Source organism: Sus scrofa, chromosome 1 (assembly GCF_000003025.6).
Source record: "Sus scrofa isolate TJ Tabasco breed Duroc chromosome 1, Sscrofa11.1, whole genome shotgun sequence".
Taxonomy (NCBI): Eukaryota; Metazoa; Chordata; class Mammalia; order Artiodactyla; family Suidae; genus Sus; species Sus scrofa.
In genome coordinates this window covers 57,916,463-57,940,402 of record NC_010443.5, presented here as the reverse complement: position 1 = coordinate 57,940,402, position 23,940 = coordinate 57,916,463, and the positions used below count along the sequence as shown (strand labels likewise).

General features: G+C 44.8%; 1 protein-coding gene across 9 annotated transcripts in view; it reads left to right on the top strand.

The window, feature by feature from the left end:
- The window catches only part of BACH2 (BTB domain and CNC homolog 2), a 400,538-nt gene that overhangs the window by 341,338 nt on the left and 35,260 nt on the right, over positions 1-23,940 (top strand). For all 9 annotated transcript variants that reach the window (XR_002343529.1, XM_021090103.1, XM_021090081.1 and 6 more), the window contains one exon: positions 17,205-18,806. Coding sequence is in view for 8 of the 9 variants with exons in the window: in XM_021090103.1 (XP_020945762.1) it covers positions 17,205-18,806 (1,602 nt within the window). In the remaining variant the exon portion in view is untranslated. The remainder of the gene's footprint in view (positions 1-17,204; positions 18,807-23,940) is intronic.

Genomic DNA, 23,940 nt, shown 5'->3' with positions numbered 1-23,940 from the left:
GGTTAGCTCAACTCAGTTCGACTAATAGTTACTGAGAACCCACAGTGTACAGGCTTATGCTTTAAACTGAAAGAGGGGAGATGGAAATCCTGCTAAACTCATGACATCAATTATTGCAGAAGCGAGCAGGTTTGACATTGATGTGAAAGTGCACAGTATTTGGTGAATCACCAGATAAGCCAAGGAGAAGGGCAAGACAGAAGCAATACTTAGTTTCCGATGTCTATTCATCAATGGGTAAAGCAGGAGTGACTAACGATTGAATTGGAGATTATTGCCAGGGTGATAAATAGACTTTTCTCAGGTAACCCAAGCAACCTGGTAAGCAAAAGGGCATCACATTGAGATGTGGCTGTGGGAAGGAATTCTGTGTTCAAATGAAAAATGGAACCAACCAGAAAGAAGAGCAGAGCGGCACCAAATATCCAGAAGTTCTGTAAGCAAATTGAGAAACAAGAGGGCAGGAACCTTCAAAAGAGTGCTGAGGAAGATTAGAAGGGAGAGAAATGAAATTGAGAGTGTAGGAGGAGTTCCTTATGGGTTATATAGTCAGAGCCATTACAGGTTCCACGTTCCAGTTCCCATTTACAAAATTAGAGCAAAGGAGAAGCATGATACAGAACTTCAGCTATATAAATAGCTATCAGAATGCTCTTCCACTAACAGCAGAATAGCCGAGTGATAACTGATTTGACTTTTTTGGCAGTTTCACCTGTCAGAGGGTAGAAAGTTCAAGACTAGGATGGCTATTTTGGTCCTAATACTGAGGAACTAAAAGGAACTGACAAGAATATACATGAAAGGATCCTTAGAAGAGACCGTAGCATTTTAGAGAACATGATAGTCAAAGGGGAGATTTTGCACTGTTCAAAATATCTCAAGACCTTTTTTAAATTGTGATAAATATATACGACATGAAATTTACCATCTTACTAACCATTTTTAAAAAGTGTCTTATACTAGTGTCCATCCAACATTCATCTTACTTTAAAAATAGTCACATTGCTATGAAACGGATCTCCAGAACACCAGAATGCTGCAAATCTGAAATTCTAAACCCATTAAACAGCAAGTTCCCTTTTTCCCCGACCCCCAGCCCCTGGCAACCGCCATTCTAATTTCTCTACCTATGAATTTGACTACTTTAGATACCTCATATAAATGGGATCATAGAGCATTTGTCTTTTTGTGACCGACTTATTTCACTTAGTACAATGACCTCAAGGTGTGTCCGTGTTGTACCGTATGATAGATTTCTTTCTTGTTAAAGGCTGCCCACTATTCCATCATATGTATATGCCCACACTTTGTTTATATATTCACCCACTGATGGACATGTGGGTTGCTTCCATTTCTTGGCTATTGCAAAATACTACTGCTCTATTTATTGTGTGTACAGATATCTCTTCCAGCCCTTGCTTTTGATTCTTCTGGATATATACCCAGATGTGGGATTGCTGGATCAACTGGTAGTTCTGTTTTCAATTTTTTGAGGAATAGTCATACTCTTCTTCCTAGCCATTGCACCATTTTACCATCCCACCAGCAATGCACAAGGCTTCCACATTTCTCCTTATCTTTGCCAACACTTATTTCCTGTGCTTTTGATAGTAATCATCCTAATGGGTATGAGGTGATATCTTCTTGTGGTTTTGATCTTCATTTCTCTGATGATTAGTGATGTTGAGCATCTTTTCATGTGCTTGTTGGCAATTTGTGTATCTTGTTTTGAAAATTACTTTTCAAGTCCTTTTTTCAATCAGAATATTTGATTTTTATTGTTGTTGTTAAGTCATAGGAGTTCTTTATATATTCTGGATATAACCCCTTATTAAATATAGGATTCACAGATATTATCTCCCATTTCCATAAGTTGCATTTTTCACCCTATCATGTCTTTTGATGCACAAAAGTTTTTGAATTTGATAAAATCCCAGCTGTCTATATTTGCTTTTGTTGTCCCATCCAGGAGATTATTGCCAAATCCAGTGTCATGAAGATTTTCCCCTATGTTTTCTTTTAGGAGTTTACTGGTTTGGGCTTCATGACCTTTTGAAAGTTTTTGGGTTTTTTTTTTTTTTTAATAAGAGAAATGTGCAGTTCTCTTGTGGCACAGCAAGTTAAGGATCTGGTGTTGTCACTGCAGAGGCTTGAGTTGCTACTGTGGTATGGGTTTGACCCCTGGCCCAGGAACTTCCACATGCTGCAGGCGCAGCCAAGAAAAGAGAGAGAGAGAGAGATGTAGAAATTACGCACATGCAGGGAAAGATGAATCATGAGGGCTATGAATGCCCGAAACAAAGTTCAGATGAGGACTTTTTTTTTTTCCACAAAGGAGGATAGTTGTGCCAACAGCTCTCTGTTTAGCTCAGTTTGGTTTTTGTGTGTGTGTGTTGTTTGTTTGTTTGTTTTGAAATGGTAGAAAAGCATGAACGACTATGAAAAGGTATGTGAACTACAAAAACAGTATTAGGAAAACCCAAGCCCAAAATGAGTGGGGACCTTTCAAAAAGGGACAGGTAGGAAAATAAATGTATTGTTCTGTGTGGAGCAAGAAGGTGAGGAAACCAACAGCTGCTTCTTGGAGCTGATCATTTAGTATTGAGGCTGACAAAGAGCCCTGAGTTCCCTCTCTATTGCATATTATGGAGAGGGGCCATTGGATGGAAAACAGAAAATCTTGGAGAAGAAAATGAAACCTCAAGTAGAATAAAACACCTAAGCTGCTAGTCTGGATGAGGTAAACCTCTGACAGTACAAGAAAAAAAAATAGACATGATTATGGTATAACTTGTTAAGGTCAAAATCTTTGAGAAATTGTGGAGCCCAGGAATACATCAGAAGTCTGGAGATGACCCAGTGACTTGGGTCACTGCGGTAGCACAGGTTTGATTCCTGAACTGGGAACTTCCCCATGCCACAGGCATGCCCCCCCACCCCCCAAAAAAAGTTTTGCTGAAGAGCAATTTATAGAATAAGAACCATTTCTGAATATCTAGACAAGTGTACACACTTGAATCAAGAAATCAATTTTGCAAGACTGAAATGGACACATAGCTTATGCATAGCATGTGCTAGGGGGAATAAAAGCTCGGAGATGGTCATTGATAGCACCATAAGTAATAAGTGGCAATGAAATAAATCTTAGCATTCATAGAAAATAGGTTCTAGGAGTTCCTGCTGTGGCACAGTGGGTAAGAATCAACTGCAGCAGCTTAGGTCACTGTGGAGGTGCAGGTTGGATCCCTGGCCTGGGAACTTCATATGCTTCAGGTGTGTGGGGCCATAAAAAATAATAATAATAATTCTTATCAGAGAAAATATGTTTTTTTAATTTTTTATTGTAGTTGATTTACAGTGTTCTGTCAATTTCTGCTGTACAGCAGTGACCCAGTCATACATATGTATACATTCTTTTTTTTTTTGGAATTTGAATTTATTTTTTTTTCTTTTTTTTTTTTTTATTATTTTCCCACTGTACAGCAAGGGGGTCAGGTCATCCTTAGATGTATACATTCTTTTTCTCACTTTATCCTCCATCTTGTTCCATCACAGGGGACTAGATATAGTTCCCTGTGCTATACAGCAGGATCTCCAAATGCAATAGTTTGCATCTAGCAACCCCAAGCTCTCAGTCCATCCCACTCCCTCCCCCTCCCACTTGGCAACCACAAGTCTCTTCTCCAAGTCCATGATTTTGTTTTTTGTGGAAAAGTTCATTTCTGCCATATATTAGATTCCAGATATAAGCGATATCATATGGTATTTGTCTTTCTCTTTCTGACTTACTTCACTTAGTATGAGAGTCTCTAGTTCCATCATGTTGCTCCAAATGGCATTATGTTTTTCTTTTTTATGGCTGAGTAGTATTCCATTGTGTATAAATATCACATCTTCTTAATCCATTCATCTGTTGATGGACATTCCATGTCTTGGCTATTGTGAATAGTGCTGCAATGAACATAGGGGTACATGTATCTTTCTCAGTGAAAGTTTTGTCTGGATATATGCCCAGGAGTGGGATTTCTAGGTCATATGGTAGTTCTATATTTAGTTTTCTGAGATACCTCCATACTGTTTTCCATAATGGTTGTACCAATTTACATTCCCACCAACAATGTAAGAGGGTAGCTTTTTCTCTACACCCTCTCCAGCATTTGTTATTTGTTGACTTGTTAATGATGGCTGTTCTGACCCGTGTGATGTGGTACCTCATTGTGGTGGGGTTTTTTTTAGGTCCGCATCTGTGGCATATGGAGGTTCCCAGGGTAGGGATTGAATCAGAGCTGTAGCTGCTGGCCTTCACCACAGCCACAGCAATGCGGGAACCGAGCCGAATCTGCGACCTACACCACAGCTCACAGCAACGCCAGATCATTAACCCACTGAGTGAGGCCAGGGATCAAACCTTCGTCCTCATGGATGCTAGTCAAGTTCATTAACTGCTTAGCCATGACAGGAACTCCACCTCATTGTAGTTTTGATTTGTGTTTCTCTAATAATCAGTGATGTTGGGCATTTTTTCATGTGCTTGTTGGCCATCTGTGTATCTTCTTTGGAGAAATGTCTATTCGGGTCTTCTGCCCATTTTTCAATTGGGTCGTTGGTTTTTTTTTCTGTTGAGTTGTATAAGTTGTTTGTATATTTTAGAAATTAAACTCTTGTTGGTTGCATTGTTTGAAACTATTTTCTTCCATTCCATAAGTTAGTTGCCTTTTTTTTATGGTTTCCTTTGCTGTGCAAAAGCTTGTCTGTTTGATTAGGTCCCATTGGTTTATTTTTGCTTTTATTTCTGTTGCCTTGGGAGAAGAAAACAGGTTCTAAATGATGGGATGTGGTAGTTCTGTCCTCTGTACCAATGAATGGAACATTTACTCTGACCAGGTACCCTATGGGATGGAGTCAGACTCAAGGTATTTTAGAGAAAGGCAGTGAAGGGAGTAGAGGTTAGGTTTCAGGAACAGGAATTTTGGCTTAATATGAAGAACCATTAGAAGGCTCTGATGGGGGACTGAACTTCTCAAGACTAGAAGCTTTGAAAAAATGTTTTGTGTTTTCTGGATGAACATCAAATGGTTGATGGTTGGTTTGAAATGACTGGAGGGGTTTAGGAGGTAAAACCAAACCTTGACTCAAGAAAATTCTGGTCTATGAAGATCATTGGTTTCCTGAAAGAGGGGAGACAGTCATTCAAATGGAAATTAGGTAATTTTTTTAAATCTTCTTTTTAAAAATGATTTTCTGTTGGAGGTGGTTTTTCAAATGAAACCGTAAACCTAGATGCAGGTTTTACTACTTCATTACCAGTGAGGGGGATGCTTTTCACTTTCATTTTACACTAAAAAATGTAAAAAGTTACAACTATTTTATATCTATTTTAAGATCCACACTTAGACTGAAATTGAATTTTTAAAAGTTACTCTATGAGCTTCATTATATAATCTTTCAGCAGAGAGACTTTCTGTTTTCATTGTCTGCTTTTGGAGTAAATATGAATACAGTACTTTATATTTGTATCATACATGACTTTTGCTTGTCATTTACCTGGGAAATCGAACCATCTGTGGCTGAATGAAGGAAGAATCAAGTCCACACCTGAAGGAGTGAGATGAGGGGGCGAAACGACCCAGGTGAAATGAAGGTTCCACGAGGCCAATGTGTTGCCAGTCCCCGAGGGAGACAATGATATTTGCTTCCCCTTCTCTGTTCTCATCAACCTGAGACAACCAAACATGTAAGGGGCAGTTTCAGCTGTTTCGTAGCCCATGATAATCCTGAGCCAACTGACACGGGCAGGGGCCCAATGACATAGCCCTCAACATCAGCTTCGCCTTTCTTTTTATTTATTTTTTTTTTAATTTTTTGTCTTTTTGCCATTTCTTGGGCTGCTCCCATGGCATATGGAGGTTCCCAGGCTAGGGGTCCAATTGGAGCTACAGCTGCCAGCCTACACCACAGCCACAGCAACACAGGATCTGAGCCGCATGTGTGACCTACACCCCAGCTCACAGCAACACGGGATCCTTAACCCACTGAGTGAGGTCAGGGCTCCAGCCCGCATCCTCATGGATCCTAGTCAGGTTCGTTAACCACTGAGCCACAACAGGAACTCCCAAAAGTCACCCTTCTTACTACCCCGGATGTACCACATCCGGTCAGCCAATTCCTTTGGCCAGAGCTGTATAAAACTGAATGTTTTAGAGAATGTAGTAAAATGGAACAATCATGTGTTTCCATATGAAATATCATTTATTTTCTGGATCCCCTCAGAGAGACAGCATCAGGTGTGAAAGGAGCCTGAGCATGGAACTCTGCAGGCAGAAGGTTTGAGGGAAGCCCTGGCTGACCAGTCGTGTGACTTTGGGAAAATCCCTTCATCACCTCATTTGGCTTCCCTGTCTGTAAAATGGATGAGGATTGAGTCAGGGAAACAGAAACCACGCCAGGTGTCTCAGACAGAGGGGGTGTAAGACCAGGAATTGGTTACACAGGTGCTGGAAAACTGAAAGAACAGAAAGTGGAAGGAGAATGAACCCAGTGATTAATGACAGCAGGAAGCAGCTCCCACTCTCAGGGCTGGAGGGATCAAGGGGCCTCTGAGCACCAAGGAGGGGCTGCACCTGGGGAGGAGACAGCCACTTCCAGACACCTCACCAGAGAAGGCAAAAAAAAGAGAACAAGGAACCACAGCTTCATTCTGCCTATCTCTCTTCTCCCACCAGTGCCCCCTATTGGAGAATAAACCACTTGGCAAAGGAGCCTGGGAAGCAAAGTTTTTACACTCCCGGCCCCAGCACTAGAGTGGGGAGCATGGTGTATGACATAGAGAAAGAGCTGCCGGAGCTCCTGTCGTGGTTCAGCAGTAACGAATCCAGCTAGTATCCATGAGGACATGGGTTCAATCCCTGGCCTCGCTCAGTGGGTTAAGGATTCCGCATTGCTGTGAGCTGTGGTGTAGGTCGCAGACACAGCTCAGATCCCATGTTCCTGTAGCTGTGGTGGAAGGCTGGCAGCTGCAGCTCCAATTCGACCCCTTGCCTGGGAACCTCCATATGCCACGAGTATGGCCCTAAAAAGCCAAAAAAAGAGAGAGGGAGAGAGAGAGCTGCTGAAAGAACAAATCCTAGGAGTTCTCATCACAAGGATAATTTCTTTTTTCTTTTCTTTTTATTGTATCTATATGAGAAGGTGAATGTTAGCTGAACCTATCGTGGTAATCATTTCATAATATATGTAAATCAAACCATCATACATCCCTGTATCAGTTTAAGATATATAAACATATGCAGGGATGTGTGTTAGTTATTTCTTAAAAAAATGGGAGAGAAGTTTTCCAGTGGCTCAGCAGGTTAAAGATCTGGCATTGTCACTGCTATGGCTCAGGTCACTGCTGTGGTGTTGTGGTTTCAATCCCTGGCCTGGGAACTTCTGCATACCACAGGTGTGGCCAAAAAAAGGGGGAGGGTACAAAGAGAGAGTGAGCATGAGGCTGAGAGACAATAGGAAATAACCAGCATATGAATTTATAATGTCAGAATAAAATTGAATGCTTGAAGTCACAGTTAGTAGTTGGTCAGAACTATTTAGATTGTCCTGTTATGTTTGTGCTACTTCAATTCATAGATAGGTAGAGATAGATGGATTTGGTACTGATCTGAACAATTTCTGAATAATTTTTAGCTAAATTTCTTTAATTAAAAAAAGTTTGGGAAGTTCCCATCATGGCGCAGTGGTTAACGAATCCAACTAGGAACCAGGAGGTTGCGGGTTCGACCCCTGGCCTTGCTCAGTGGGTTAATGATCCGGCATTGCCGTGAGCTGTGGTGTAGGTCGCAGACATGGCTCAGATCCCACGTTGCTGTGGCTCTGGCGTAGGCCGGTGGCTACAGCTCCGATTGGACCCCTAGTCTGGGAACCTCCATGTGCCTTGGGAGCGGCCCTAGAAAAGGCAAAAAGACCAAAAAAAAAAAAAAAAAAAGTTTGGAGAGTTCCCGACATGGCTCAGGGATCAGTGAACCTGACTAGTGTCCATGAGGATGTGGGTTTGATCCCTGGCCTTGTTCAGTGAGTTAAGGATCTGGCATTGCCGTGAGCTGTGGATAGGTGGCAGATGTGGCTCAGATCCCACATTGCTGTGGCTGTGGCACAGGTCATCCTCTACAGTTCCGATTCGACCCCTAGCCTAGGAACCTCCACATGCCGCGGGTACAGCCCTGAAAAGAAAAAAAGTTTGTATTCATGATTTAGGAAAACTACAGGTTGTACATTTCTGCAAACCCTATGACAGAAGAAATCATAGCAAAAACATGGATTATAGCTGAGTCCTTCCTCAAGAGTTACTGGGAATTAATTTCAGGGAGTCTGGGATCATGACTCTCTATCATGGGAACTTGAGCAGGGCTTTGACTACTTAACCTACATGATTTTCTTTTTTTTTTTTTAACAAACCAAAAGTACCTTCATGAGCTGATGGCGTATTTCAGTCCCAGATACCCATGATCCTGCCAGTCACTGCTGACCTATGCTGCTGGTCCCAATAGCTGGGCCAGCTAGCCTTTGGGTTTCACTGCAAAGGAGTTCACTGCTTGCCTCTATCCTAGGACACCATCACCCCACTGAGATCAGGGAGCCCATTGCACCTGCAAGGAAAGGTAGCATGCATATGTGCACATGTGTTTTCACAGGGCCAGGTTCATGGGCTTATAACCTGTGCAATTGCTTAGGGCCTCACGCTCAGAAGAACTCTGTCCTCATCTCGTTCTTAATCTCTGAATAAGAGGATCACCCTGCCGCTTGCCAGTGGGCCCTGAAAGTCATGTCACCAGTCCCGGTGCTGCGATGGAGAAGGACGCTTGTGATTAGAGGCCTAGGAAAGGCCTCACTGAGAAAGTGGCATTTGAGGAAGAGCCTGAAGGAGATGGAGTGGGCCAAGCCTTTCTTCGACTTACTCTGATGAACATCAACTCAGCCTTCAACACGAGGAAGCCTACACCGATGCCCCTAGCAGTTCCTGCCCTCTCCTTGGTCCCACCTCAGCACCCTGCAAATACCCACTTCGATTATACTGTAAACATTTGTGTTGACCATCTGGCTCTCTGGTCACCCTCTTAGCTCCCTGGAGGAGACTATGTATTATTCATTTTTGCAGTGACAGCAATAATAATAGCTGTTACTCAATGCTAGACCCTGTTCCATAGGTTTTACTACGAGGCAGGCACTGTTGGTCTTATAGTTGGAGAAACCAAAGCACAGAAAGATTAAGTAAAAAAAAAAAAGAAAGTTACCCAGGTGGACCATAGTAGAGCTAGGATGTGGATCCAAGAGAACTGGTTCCCTCTGCTGTCCCACAGTGCATGGGAAGTACCCAGTTCGTGGCTGTGAGTGAATGAACAAAGGGAGGAATAATCAAGAAAATAGTCTGCGACTGAATGATCAGATAGAGCATCTCAGGGACAGATTTAGGAATAGGAGAGGAACTTTGTGTTCTGGCTGCAAACCCAAATTCAAGCCTGCACAGGAGAGAAAAGATACTTAGTTTCAGGCTTTTAAACCATATTCACTGACAGATTTTTTTAAAAACCCACCAGATGAAATGATATTCTTATATGTATTAATCATCTTGCTTTAGTCTTTGTATTGTTACTTTGGGAATGGAAACGGATTGGTTTCATTGGCTCTATCTTTAACTAAAATTAGTATTAGAGTAACCAGACACCTTGCTGAAATAGTGAGGTTTATAACACATACATCCTGAATGTGGTATGGCTGTATAGCATCCTGGTTTGGAGAGAAACGTGTGCTAATATGGATATTAATTTTAGAAAATTAAGATCAGAAGCGATGCCTCATGACTAAATCAGTCTTCAGCCTGCAGAATGTGATACAGTGCTGTGCGGAGGTGGAGGGGAGGAGTGAGTTGTCACCAGTGTTGTTGTCTTTATTTGACAAGTGCCTTGCTGTGCAAATACAACTCAGCTCAGTGTTTTCAAAAGCCCATCAGCACAGCTTTGTTACTTTCCCTTTGCCGCTCCTGCGGTGTAGGTGAGATCCAGCTTCCCTGGGACGTTATGTTGCTGAAGGTAAAAGATTCTGTGTTGGAAGGCTGAAATTTTGGGACTTTGAGTAGCATGCCACCCCTCTCCTAAGGTGCAGTCATCAGATCTCCTGACCCAACTGATCAGCCTTCGGCAGATGGGTGTGGTTACAGCCTTGAATATACACACACACTGGCAGAACCAGCTGAGAGAGTTGCATCGTGTGGCTTGAGTAGAGAATGTAGTTCAAGTCTCATAAACGTTCCTAAACCCTACTTTCAATTTGTGCCTGAAGCTCACTGATCCCTGTAATAAACCATATCCATGAAACCCATTAGAGGTTGTCTTTCACAAGCTCTGTCCAGTAGAACAAGATGCCCTGGTTCTACAGACAGCACCCAAGTGTGCCCTCTGCCAGCTGCATTTTCATCACTTCATCTTCCATTTTTCGACAGCAGAGAGAGGATACATCGGAACCCAAGGACATCAAGGGTTGAGGGTTATGGTTTCAGTGGGTCAGTTTTTCAACACCTGAGTGACATGTGGCTTCACACCACAGTGCACAAGTCTTCTAGTCTGACCTTATTTCTTGCAAGCCTCAAACCCAGAAGTCAGTGCCACTTGCCTTGTGTGTGCCAGCTGTCAGATGAGGTCACTGCCTCTTCAGGCACAGCCAGAGAGCGAGGTGGGATTACTTCCTGACCACCCTTGGGTCTTTGTCCCACAGGGAACTCTCCATGCTGTCTCATCTATAGCACAATGTGTATTGCACAGCATGGGACCAGGTGGTTACATAGTTAAGCATAGCGAAAAATGTACTCTTCAAAATGATCCAACTAAAATATTCCATTCAAAATGCTTGGAGTTCCTGTTGTGGTGCAGTGGTTAATGAATCCGACTAGGAACCATGAGGTCGAGGTTCGATCCCTGGCCTTGCTCAGTGGGTCAAGGATCCGGCATTGCCGTGAGCTGTGGTGAAGGTTGCAGACACGGCTCGGATCCTGCATTGCTGTGGCTCTGGCGTAGGCCAGTGGCTACAGCTCTGATTAGACCCCTAGCCTGGGAACCTCCATATGCCGCAGGAGTGGCCCTAGAAATGGCAAAAAGACAAAAAAAAAAATGCAAGACTGCCCCTAATATTGTATTTTGCATTTGGTTATCATTCCTTGAGGCCATTCCTAACCGGTAAATTTTAGCCTAGATAGGTCTGCTTCCTTCAGAGCCGTGAAACACAGCTCCATTAACACCAGTGAGATGGAACTGCCTTGCTGTTTCTCGTCTCTTCATTCCACTATAACTTGATAATCATTACCTTCTTAATAACATTTTTATGGGTCATTAGTTTTGTGTGTGATTCTCCACCTTCTACCCCCTCTTAGTTTTTCCCCGTTATCAGAGCCTTACTTGCTAAAAACAGAACGTGAATAACAATGCAAGCTTGTGGCCCCTGTTTCATAAACATGCAGCTTCATGTCGGTACCCGGATATTTGCTTTCTGAGTACAATGTGAGTTTAAATGACTCCGAAAAATAAAAAGACAGTACAGGCTACTCAAGACAGAGGCTAAACCAATATTTAGAAAGACTCCGCCTGGTTGAACACTTGCCTGCATGTGTGATGGGCACCCACTTTCTGTATTGTGTATTTGGAGCTATTGCAGCTGGCCTGAAGTGCACCAGAGTTGGGTTCCTGGGAGGGACAGCTCTGGCAATTCAGAATGCACTCATTGTATCACAGAAGCTCTTGACCCAGGTCAGACCCAATCGGGAGCAATTCAGTGCATCCTGGTGTCCTGCTTACAAGTGTTCAAGGGACCCCACAGGAATCGCCTCTCCTCCTGAACTGGTCAGGATTTCTCAGTTGGAAACTAATCATGTAAGCTTGTGAGAGCCCTTCCATTGCTGATGTACGTGATTACTTAAAATCAACTTGTCATTGTTCATATTTCTCCTTCAAAGCTCAACTGTTAGTTTCTTAGGCACAGGGCTGAGTCTTGTACACAACCATTGCTGAGAGTACCAAGGTTGGAATCCCAGCTCTCCACTTACTATCTCTGTGACCTTGGATGTGCCCCCTCACCTCCTTGCTTCTCAGTTTCCTTATCTACAAGACAGAGACAATCCTGCCTGCCTTGCAGTGCATCCTGAGAACCAGCTGGCACAGCGCTGGGCACTAAGAAGTGCTTGGTGAATGGCAACTGATCAACTAGACAAGGCCCTGCACACAGAAGCTGAGCAAAATTTAGCAGAATTGACTATGACAAAGCATGGCTTAAACTCTGGGAGGGAAGAGCTATTTATGGACTCTTGAACCTTCATGGCGAGCACACCATTTCCTCTGACCTGGGCTTGAATGACAGTTTACAACCCTCTTTTTATTCATGGCTCATTCATGACCACATGACAATCATTTCAAGCTCATCATGTCTCCTGAGGGCAAAAGAATTGGTGATCTGATCTGGGATGTGGAGACTGGGCTCATTGGCAACCTCAGGTCCACTCATACAATTAAGCATCAGCTTGGCACTGAGCAGAGAAGCTTTCTGCAGCACCTTGCAGCCATGAGGCAAGTGGTGACACCCAGGACTGATTTAGGGATCTCTGGAGGTGTCCCTTGGCTTTTTCAGGAATTTTCCTTTTTTTTTTTTTTTTTTTTTGTCTTTTTGCCATTTCTTGGGCCGCTCCTGCGGCATATGGAGGTTCCTGGGCTAGGGATCGAATCGGAGCTGTAGCTGCCAGCCTACGCCAGAGCCACAGCAACGCAGGATCCGAGCCGTGTCTGCGACCTACACCATAGCTCACGGCAACGCCAGAACCTTGACCCACTGAGCAAGGGCAGGGACCGAACCCGCAACCTCATGGTTCCTAGTCGGATTCGTTAACCACTGCGCCACGATGGGAACTCCAGGAATTTTCTTTAAAGGCAGATAGGGTAGGGGACAGTGGTGAGGCTTCCTGAGACCAACAGCATCAAAATGAAAAAGAAGTAGTAGAAAAAAAATTGTATTGGGGAAATAACTATTATAAATAAATAAATAAATAAATAGAAATGAGGAAACGGTTTCACAGAAAAAAGGTTAAAAAAAAAAGTGGTAAGGAGAGTATGAGGAGGGCTGTATAAAAAAAGCAAAAAAAGAAAGCAAAACAAAAAAACGTAAGGAGGAGTTCCCATCGTGGCTCAGCAATAAGGAGCGCAACTGGTATCCATGAGGATGTGGGTTCAATCCCTGGCCCCACTCAGTGGGTTAAGGATCTGGCATTGTCGTGAACTGTGGTGTAGTTGCAGACGTGGCTAGATCTAGCATTGCTGTGGCTGTGGTAAAGGCCAGCCAGGAAGTTCCTAGCCAGGGAACTTCCGCAGGTGTGACCCTTTAAAAAATAAATAAAATGATGAAACCCAAAAAAAGCATAAAGAGCATTGAGATGGGTTTCCCCGATTTCTCCTATAAGGAGCCCATCTGCCAAAACTCAAGCTGTGTATTATCCACTCTGCAACTGGCAGTTTGCCTAGGAGCAGAGCAGAAGATGCTCCCTAGTGGGAGGGTCAACTCTGCCTTGATTCTGCCATTTTTTTCTTTGTGATGGAGCCATGTTACAATGAAGAAATGAGTGGTGTGACATTCTCATCAACCTTCTTTGGTTATCGGTACATACGTCCTTACCTTACACTCCCTTTTTTTTTTTCATTTTTTTTTATTACTCAAATGAATTTATCACATCTGTAGTTGTATAATGATCATAACAATCTGATTTCATAGGATTTCCATCCCACAGCCCAAGCACATCCCCCCACCCCCCAAACTGTCTCCTCCGGAGACCATAAGTTTTTCAATGTCTGTGAGTCAGCATCTGTTATGGAAAGAAGTTCCATCTGTCCTTTTTTCACATTCCACATGTCAGTGAAAGCATTTGATGTTGGTGTCTCATTGTATGGCTGACTTCACTTAGCATGATAGTTTCTAGGTCCATCCATATTGCTAAAAATGCTGGTATTTCGTTATTTTTGATGGCTGAGTAATATTCCATTGTGTATATGTACCACATCTTCTGGATCCACTCCTCTGTCGATGGACATTTAGGTTGTTTCCGCGTTTTGGCTATTGTAAATAGTGCTGCAATGAACATTGGAGTACATGTGTCTTTGCGATTCGTGGTTTTCTCTGGATAGATGCCCAGGAATGGGATTGCTGGATCACTCCCTTGAAATGGTTCCTGGGAGAGAAGTACTTAAAACAGACTTTTGCTGAATCTATGGTCACGTCAGCTTAGTACAACAAAAGCGTAGGTCAGATGAGCTTCCTTTCAATACTGGTACCAGGGGACACGACCAAGAAGCACTCCTGCCTGCCGTTGACGCGCTAAGTGGTGTCGTTTGCTGGTTTACACAGTGCCTTGCTCCAAAAGCAATTTGAGGCAGTGCTCACCAGACAGACTGTGTTGTCCCCTTCTGGACACTGTTTATATGTTAGGGGCACAGTTAGACCTCTGACATATTCAATAATAGACAGGTTTTATCAGGTGTTTAGATAAACTAGTTAGGTGCAGGGTTACGAAGAGAAATGAAACAATCCATGATGTCAAGAAGCTTTGCTGTCAGACAGAAAAATAGTAGACACAGACACAATTAAATACAATTAAAGGGAAATGGCAGTGATTGACTTTGTAGAACTGTAATTGGGGTCTTGAAGTCATAGGGTTTTGTTGTGTGGATTGTGGAAGTTCCCAGGCCAGGGGTAGAACCCACGTCACAGCAGCTACCCAAGCCACTGCAGTGACAATGCTGGATCCTTAACCTACTGCACCACAAGAGAACTCCTGTTGTGTGTGTGTGTTTGATTTATTTTATTTTATTTTTGTCTTTTTTGCCATTTCTTGGGCCACTCCTGCAGCATATGGAGGTTCCCAGGCTAGGGGTCCAATCGGAGCTGTAGCCACAGCAACGTGGGATCCAAACCGCGTCTGCAACCTATACCACAGCTCACGGAAACGCGGGATCCCTTACCCACTGAGCAAGGCCAGTGATCGAACCCACAACCTCATGGTTCCTAGTCAGATTCGTTAACCACTGAGCCATGACGGGAACTCCCTGTTTTTTTTTTTTTTAAACCAGACATCTCTGAACTCATCATCTGATGGATATTTTTTTTTTATTTAAAGTACAGAAATATTAACAATTAAAATTCAGTCCAGAAAGTTTTCGTTGTGGTGCAGCGAAAATGAATCTGACTAGGAACCATGCGGTTGTGGGTTCGATCCCTGACCTTGCTCAGTGGGTTAAGGATCCAGCGTTGCTGTGAGCTGTGGTGTAGGATAGCAGCTACAGCTCCAATTCAATCCCTAGCCTGGGAACCTCCATATGCCATGGGTGTGGCCCTAAAAAGCAAAAAAAAAAGGAGTTCCCGTCATGGCTGAGTGGTTAATGAATCCGACTAGGAACCATGAGGTTGCGGGTTCGGTCCCTGACCTTGCTCAGTGGGTTAACGATCCGGCGTTGCCGTGAGCTGTGGTGTAGGTTGCAGATGCAGCTCGGATCCTGCGTTGCTGTGGCTCTGGCATAGGCCAGGGGCTACAGCTCCAATTCGACCCCTAGCCTGGGAACCTCCATATGCCACGGGAGCGGCCCAAAGAAATAGCAAAAAGACCAAAAAAAAAAAAAAAAATTCAGTCCAGCTATGGATCTAAGAAATTTCTCATACTATGCATTCCCTTAGAATGCAATGATATAAAGTGAGTGGTGCCCTGGAGAAGGCAGGGTATTTCCTTACTCCAGCTATCAGGGCTGAGAGGATGGCTCTTTAAGAGGTTTGCAGAGGGTCCCAGAGGAGTTGATGCTGAGTTGAATCTTGAACAACAGATATAAGTCCTCACAAGAGTTTGGGCTCTGTGTGCTGTGCTGAATGGGCAGTCAGCTACAAAGCCAGTTCATCTTGCTCTGCACTTATTCCCCTAGCAGATATTTTTTAAAATCACTGCTACTATAGCTTCCAGCAAGGGCCGCATAACCACTGCTTTCATTTGGCTTTGTACACAATTCTCGGACCTGCCTCCCTTCCCTTCCTTATGGGATCATCGGTGCTTCTAGAACCTAGAGGGTGCGTGAGTTTGTGTATAGGTTAAGGAAGCCTGCTCTCAACACCAGCAAATTTAATCTTTCCATCCGGGAGTGAAAAAAAAAAAAAGCAGTTGGCCTTAGGCAGCATCTTTCTAATTGTCTGGTTTGCCCTGGATGTGTACGTGTACACGCATGCGCGTGTACACAAGCTGTGCATAAATAGCACGTTTCCCATCTGTGTGAAATGTAATGGATGAGCAGCACATGACAGTAGGCCCAGCCTCTGAAGATTTACCAGGGAAGAAGACAGCTGGGTGGCAAAGCTGCTGCTTATAATTAGGGACGGCATTGCCCAGGTCCTGTGTCATTCAGCAGCTTCAGCCATTTAAATAACAGCCGGTCTGTTTAGCTCTCTAACACCCCCCACCCCCACCCCTGCCTTTTATGGGCCAGGAGTTAATTTCTTGTTGAGAACACTGTTTTGGGATTGTTGTCATTTCTGGTATCATTGGAAGATGGGCTATGACATGATGACTGGAAAATCCCAACTAGAAACCAGGATTCAGTGAGCAAAAAACAGGAGCTGCTTTTAATGTCTCTTTTTAACTTGGTGAAGAGAAAAAAAAAAACTATTTTCGAAATCCCACGGACTTTCGGGGTTTAAAGAAGCCCTATCACCAGTTTTGCAGCTGACAAGAACACTGCCATGCTTTCTTTGGCTGGAGCGAGCTGTAAGAAGTATCACAGCACTCCTGATGTACAATGGCTCTCAACAGGACGGATGGGGAGAGAAATTAATAGGCTTCCCATTGTTACCGCACATTTTTGCCAGGATATTTCATTAGTGTAAACACTGAACCCGTTGTCCTCTTGTTTAGCCACTTGACCCTGGTGATTTTCAATTCTGTGTGTCCTGATGAAGTACAGCAGTGGCACGCACGAGACAGGCCCTAATTATTGGAAGCAGAATCATTGCTGACCCAGTACGAGATTAACTGCTCCTTTGCAGTCTTTATCCTGGGACACTAGCACTGTCTGGTTATCTCGCTTCAGTTGAGGGATTCGGGACAATAGCAGTGCTGATGGTAACGGTGGGCAATTTCCCTGTTTGTTTTGCAGGTCACGGCCAGGGGCTTTGGGCCGCTGTTGCAGTTTGCCTACACCGCCAAGCTGTTACTCAGCAGAGAAAACATCCGTGAGGTCCTCCGCTGCGCCGAGCTCCTGCGCATGCACAACCTGGAGGACTCCTGCTTCAGCTTCCTGCAGACACAGCTCCTGAACAGCGAGGATGGGCTATTTGTGTGCCGGAAGGACGCCGCGTGCCAGCGCGCGCACGAGGACCGGGAGAACAGCGCCGGAGAGGAGGAGGAGGAAGAGGAGGAGACGATGGATTCTGAGACGGCCAAGATGGCTTGCCCCCGGGACCAGATGCTTCCAGACCCCATCAGCTTTGAGGCCACTGCCATCCCAGTAGCAGAGAAGGAAGAAGTTTTGCTGCCCGAGTCCGACGTGCCCACGGACACCAAGGAGAGCTCGGCAAAGGACTCGTTAACGCAGTACCCCAGATACAAGAAATACCAGCTTGCATGTACCAAGAATGTCTATAACGCATCATCACACAGTACCTCAGGTTTTGCAAGCACATTCGGTGAAGATAACTCCGGCAACAGCCTCAAGCCGGGGCTTGCCATGGGGCAGATTAAAAGCGAGCCGCCCAGCGAGGAGAACGAAGAGGAGAGCATCACGCTCTGCCTGTCCGGAGATGAGCCTGACATCAAAGACAGGGCGGGGGACGTGGAAATGGACCGGAAACAGCCCAGTCCCGCCCCTGCTCCCGCGCCCGCCCCCGCCCCCGCTGCGGGGGCCGCCTGCCTGGAAAGGTCCAGGGGCGCGTCCTCCCCTTCCTGCTTAAGGTCTCTGTTCATAGCAAAAAGTGTGGAGTTGTCTGGCCCGCCGGGTACCTCTCAGCAGCACTTTGCCAGGAGTTCAGCGTGCCCTTTTGACAAGGGGATCACTCAGGGTGACCTTAAAACTGACTACGCCCCTTTCACGGGCAATTACGGACAGCCCCACATGGGCCAGAAGGACGCGTCCAGCTTCGCAATGGGGTCGCCCCTCAAGGGGCCTGGGTTGGAGGCTCTCTGTAAACAGGAAGGAGAGCTGGACCGGAGAAGTGTGATCTTCTCTTCCAGCGCCTGTGACCAAGTGAGCACTGCGGTGCACTCGTATTCTGGGGTGAGCGCTTTGGACAAAGACCTCTCTGAGCCGGTGCCAAAGGGTCTGTGGGTAGGGGCCGGCCAGTCCCTCCCCACCTCTCAGACCTACTCTCACGGTGGGCTGATGGCTGACCACTTGCCAGGAAGGATGCGGCCCAACACTAGCTGCCCGGTGCCAATCAAAGTCTGCCCTCGCTCGCCCCCGCTGGAGACCAGGACCAGGACTTCGAGCTCATGCTCCTCGTATTCCTACGCGGAGGACGGCAGCGGGGGCTCGCCCTGCAGCCTCCCTCTCTGTGAGTTCTCCTCCTCACCCTGTTCCCAGGGAGCCAGATTCCTTGCCACAGAACATCAGGAACCAGGCCTGATGGGAGATGGAATGTACAACCAAGTCCGACCCCAGATTAAATGTGAGCAGTCTTACGGCACCAACTCCAGCGACGAATCCGGATCGTTCTCGGAAGCAGACAGTGAGTCGTGTCCTGTGCAGGACAGGGGCCAGGAGGTAGGGAACCCACATAAATTCAAGCATGTGCTTTACCCTCAGTCCTTTATCTGGACTCTCCCTGCCCCCACCGCTGCCAGATTGTTCTTGTTTGTCAAGATTAAAGGTTACAGTCAAGGGACTGCCTCCCCCATCCACAGAGGCAGGATGCTTCAAGGTCATTCCAAATTAACCACTTTTGTCCTAGAAAGTACTTGAAATTTGAGCAGAGGCAAAATGCTGAGTGCTAAAAGTAAGTGTAATGCCGGAAAGGTGTGCCAGCACCTCAGATCACCCCTCCTTCCTCCCTCTCTCCTTCTTCTCTGTCTGCATTGAGAGGCTGCAATACTCATTACCCTCATCCTTGCCCCTCACCTCCTCAGTGAAGGAAAATATAGAATCCCTTTCAAAACTGACTGATTGAAACTAGAAAGATCCGCACTAAACAGGTGCTTTCCCGGCACCTTTAGGTTTCCTTGTCAACAGGGACCCTGGAGCCATCCCTTGTCCATTGCGATGCAGGTGATGGACAGCTCACCATCCTCCCTAGTCCCAGTGTCACTGAAGAAGCACCCTCGTCCGTCACACATAACTGTATAATGTGTCATTTCCCAAGCTCCCACAAATGGTGAGTGGGGTTGAGTAGCGGTTTCTGTCTACCCTGAAAGCAAAGTGCTTTCTTAATAAAAATTCCCAAAGGCTCCTTCCTCATCTTTCCAGTGCTGGGAGAGGAAGCAGGAGCAATGCCAGCCTCACCATGAGCAAGACTCCCGAGGACAAGGAGAGAAAAGAATAGATGCTCCGTATGTTTCCCCTTCCCCTGTAACACAAGAGGCCCCTGGAAAGATCTAAAGGTGTCTGTGTCGTGATCTGGCTGATTGACAAAGAACCAACCCGAGACCGCCACCTGTGTCTCAGAGCGGCATCGGGAGCAGGACAGAGGGAGCCCAGTGAGAAGTCCGAGCCCAGTGAGAAGTCCCTCCCGAGAGCTGATTCTCTGAAAAACCCAGGAGCAAATGAAGCTTGGCCCCTGTTAGGCCTGCACCCTCCGCCCACGTCTGCACTCCCTGAATATTAGCCTCTAGTAAAGCAGGGACATTAACCCAACCAGACAGCAGAAATGCCACACGGGGTGAGGTGGCTTTTCACAGAGCCACGTGCGGTTGATTCAGCTTCTGCGAGGTTGGCGAGAACACATGAAGGTTTTAGGTCGGGCATGTTTTGCAGAGAGTTTGCAGCTAGATTCCAAATAGATTCCAAACAGATTCCAAAGCTCCCTGTGCCAACTGCAGAAATGCCCTCCTCATCACCTGCTCGTTTTCTAGCTCGCCTGCTCCCCACTCTTCTGTTCCTGCCTGGGAAAGATGGAAAAAAGAAACATCCTAAAAGGATTTAATTTAGCTAAAAGACATTAAAAAGGAACTTTGAATGGGAAACTCTTGCTCTTTGAACACACTCTATCCCCTCAGGTTTGGGATGGGGGGTTGGGCTTGGTGCCCCACCCAGAGTCACATCTGTGTTCCTCACTGGGAGAGGATTGCCGTTTTGTGAGAACGGTGACTGGTTGTGCTATCTCTTTCCTCACTCGTTTCTTTCCCTCTGATCACAGCATTTAGGAGGTTTCTTTTTTCCCTGAAATTATTCATAATCATTGTTGATGCAGAGGCCTAGTCACTGGGTCCATTGGCCTGAAGAAGTACCTTGCCAAGGAGCCATTTCTCAAGAAAAGGGAAAATGTCTTTTTTGTTCCTGCTGTTAACTGAAGGAGGTGTGTGTTTATGACATTTGCATATGTCCAAAGACCTGTCAGTTTCAGATAAATCTCCTTTTGTCTCTTTAACATCCCCAAAGAGAACCTAAAGTCACTTCTCAGAGCTGCCTGCCACCAACAGGAGCACATGTGTCTTCCCTGTGTTCAGGCCCTATCCCTTGGCAACCTTCGCACTTTTCCGTTTTAAATGAATCTATGCAAAGGAGGAATCAGTCAACCTACAAAACAGTTGTGAACAGGACTAGTTTCTCCTCAAAAAATACCACTGTTTTTAAAAATATTCTTATCTTGGGAGTTCCCATTGTGGCTCAGCAATAGCAAACCTGACTAGTATCCATAAGGATGCGGGTTTGATCCCTGGCCTCACTCAGTGGGTTAAGGATCCCACATTGCGGTGAGCTGTGGTGTAGGTTGCAAACACGGTTCAGAACCCCAGTTGCTGTGGCTCTGGCGTAGGCCGGCAGCTATAGCTCCAATTAGACTCCTAGTCTGAGAACCTCCATATGCCACAGGTTCATCCCTAAAAAACAAAAAAAATTCTCATCTTCACTTAAAAAAAAATAGATCTGTTCTTTGCACTTCTAAACAGTTTCAAAAGAAGATACATCTTCCAAATTTCTCTGTCATTTCAGGAATCACCTTTAGCCTCTCTCAATAGTGCATTTGGGGTAGGATCGTTACAGTAAAGCTAAGGTTTTCCTCAATTTGACCTTTTAGTTTTCCTAAAGTAGAAGAGATTAGGTTTTCCAAGAACTATCTCTGGGCTTTAGGATGACTGCTCCTCTTTGAGTTAATAATTTGCTCTGGGGAGTCTCTTTGACCCCAGTGGATATGTGGTCTCCGGTTATAACACTGAAGGCAAACCCTTCACCGAGTGAATCATAACCGATCCAGAAGCCAACATCCTTCAGACTGATTCTGCCCCCATCTGTTCTTGTGTAGAGTTCAGGGGCCTTCTCTTCCAGGTGAACCCCAAAGAGACGCAGAACCAGAAGTCAAGAAAAGAGTTCCCATCTCCAGCCGGCAACCAGGCTGGCACTTCAGACTGACCAGACTGGGCTTCCTCCCAACCTTTCTGCCTCTGCCTCTGTAAAGAGCCAAAATGTTCGACCAAAAGCAAAGTGTTCACCTCGCATGTTATGTTCTGTCAGGTGTTCTAGTTACGCTCTTAACTCTCCCATCTGATCCGCGTTGACTTCTCATCCTAACTCTTCCCGCTTTGAAGAAAGTTAAAATAAGCGCAATTTTGTCCCTTATCAACAATCAGCTTTCTTAAGTTCCTTTTTTTAAAAATAATCAAACTCAGCATACCCCAGCCCCTGGCATACCAAATTTTGCAGGCTTTCTCCTGGCCTACAACAAAATATAAATACGTAGTCACATCTCTAGGGGGCTAGGTGTATTCTGGTAGCACTTACTTCTTACTGTGTAATTACTCAGCAACTTGCTTTTTGCACATAGCTATCTACTGTGTACATGCCTCCAGGTCCATCATGTAGGGTTGACACACTTTGCACATCTTTAATATCTGCAGTTCCTGTAAATCGCAATTTACTTAGCTATCATCTGTCAGCAGACATTCCAGTTTCCAATTTTTCCCTCTTATAAACATCGCTGCAATAAACATGCTTGGGAACATATTTAGTGGTGTGCTTTTATTTTGTGAATTAAGAATCCCATAGGTTAAATCCTACCTGCGGTCCCAAAAGATTGTAGCAAAGCACATCTCCTTCAGCAGCTTATGAGTGTCTTTTTCCCCCGTTTTCACCAGTACTAGTGGTTACCAGTCCTTTGGCTTTTTGCCAATCTGATGGGCAAAACACGATGACTCCCGAAGTTGCTGTCTTTCTTCTGTGTATTTGCCATTTGTATTTTCTTTCCTTGACTTGCCATGTGTCCCTTTTTTAAATCAGTTTATAGATGGGATCTTTAATTCTCAATACAGGAACATTAACCCTTTCTTATAAATGTTGCCTATACTTCCTCTTAGTCTATTTTTTGTTGTTGTTGTTGTTTTTTAAAGTTTTATTGAAGAATAATTGAGGTACTGGAAGTTCCCGTCGTGGCTCAGCAGGTTACAAACCCAACTAGTATCCATGAGGTTGCAGGTTCGACCCCTGGCCTCACTCAGCGGGTTAAGGATCCACTGTTGCTGTGAGCTGTAGTGTACGTCACAGATGTGGCTTGGATCTACTGTTGCTGTGGCTCTGGTGTAGGCCAGCAACTGCAGCTCCAATTTGACCCCTACCCCAGGAGCTCCCACATGCTGAAGGTGCAGCCCTAAAAAGACGGGGGGCAGGGGGAAGAGTAGTTGATGTACAATGTTGTGATAATTTCTGCTGATCCAGTTATACATGTACACACATCCATTCTTTTTCAGATTATTTTCCCACATAGACCATCACAGAATACTGGGTGGAGTTCCCTGTGTATTTTTGTTAATTTATAGTAAACTTTTCCATATACAAACATTTAAGTTTTATGTAATCAAGTTATCAGTCTTTTTCTCTATGACTTCTGGGTTTGCTGTGTTACTTAAAAAGTCAACTTGGAATTTTTTTTCTTATTTCCGATGATGAAAAAATGGACAGGTCATAATTCAATGAAAAAAGTAACATAAACAGTATGCAAGAGTTCCTGTCATGGGTCAGTGGAAATGAATCTGACTTGTATCCATGAGGACAAAGGTTCGATCCCTGGCCTTGCTTAGTGAGTTAAGGATCTGGCATTGCTGTGAGCTGTGCCGTGGCTCGGATCTGGTGTTGCTGTGGCTGTGGTGTAGGCCGGTAGCTACAGCTCTAATTCAACACCCTAGCCTGGGAGCTTCCACATGCCACAGGTGTGGCCCTAAAAAGATGAAAAAAAAATACAATAAAATTTAAAATAATTTAAAAAAGCAGTATGCATAACAAGATTCTAGTTTACTTTATGAAGAAACTGATTATAAATAATAAGAGCAGTATAGAGAATATGATAAAAATGGGAGGCAAAGTTGGAGAGGGAATACAGGCAAAGTTTTATTTCTATGTATTTCTGTAATGTTTGAATTATGTATATGTGTATCTCATACAGGTTCTTTTTTTTTAATTGAGATGTAATTCACATACCATAAAAGTCGCCCTAAAATGAACAATTCAGTTGGTTTGTTTCTTTTTCTTTTTTTTTTCTTTTTTTTTTTTTTTTTGGTCTTTTGTCTTTTGTCTTTTTTTAGGGCCACATCAGTGACATGTGGAGGTTCCCAGGCGAGGGGTCAAATCAGAGCTATAGCTGCTGTCCTATACCACAGCCACAGCGACTCGGATCCTTAACCCACTGAGCGAGGCCAGGGATCGAACCCACAACCTCGTGGTTCCTAGTGGATTCATCTCTGCTGTGCTACAATGG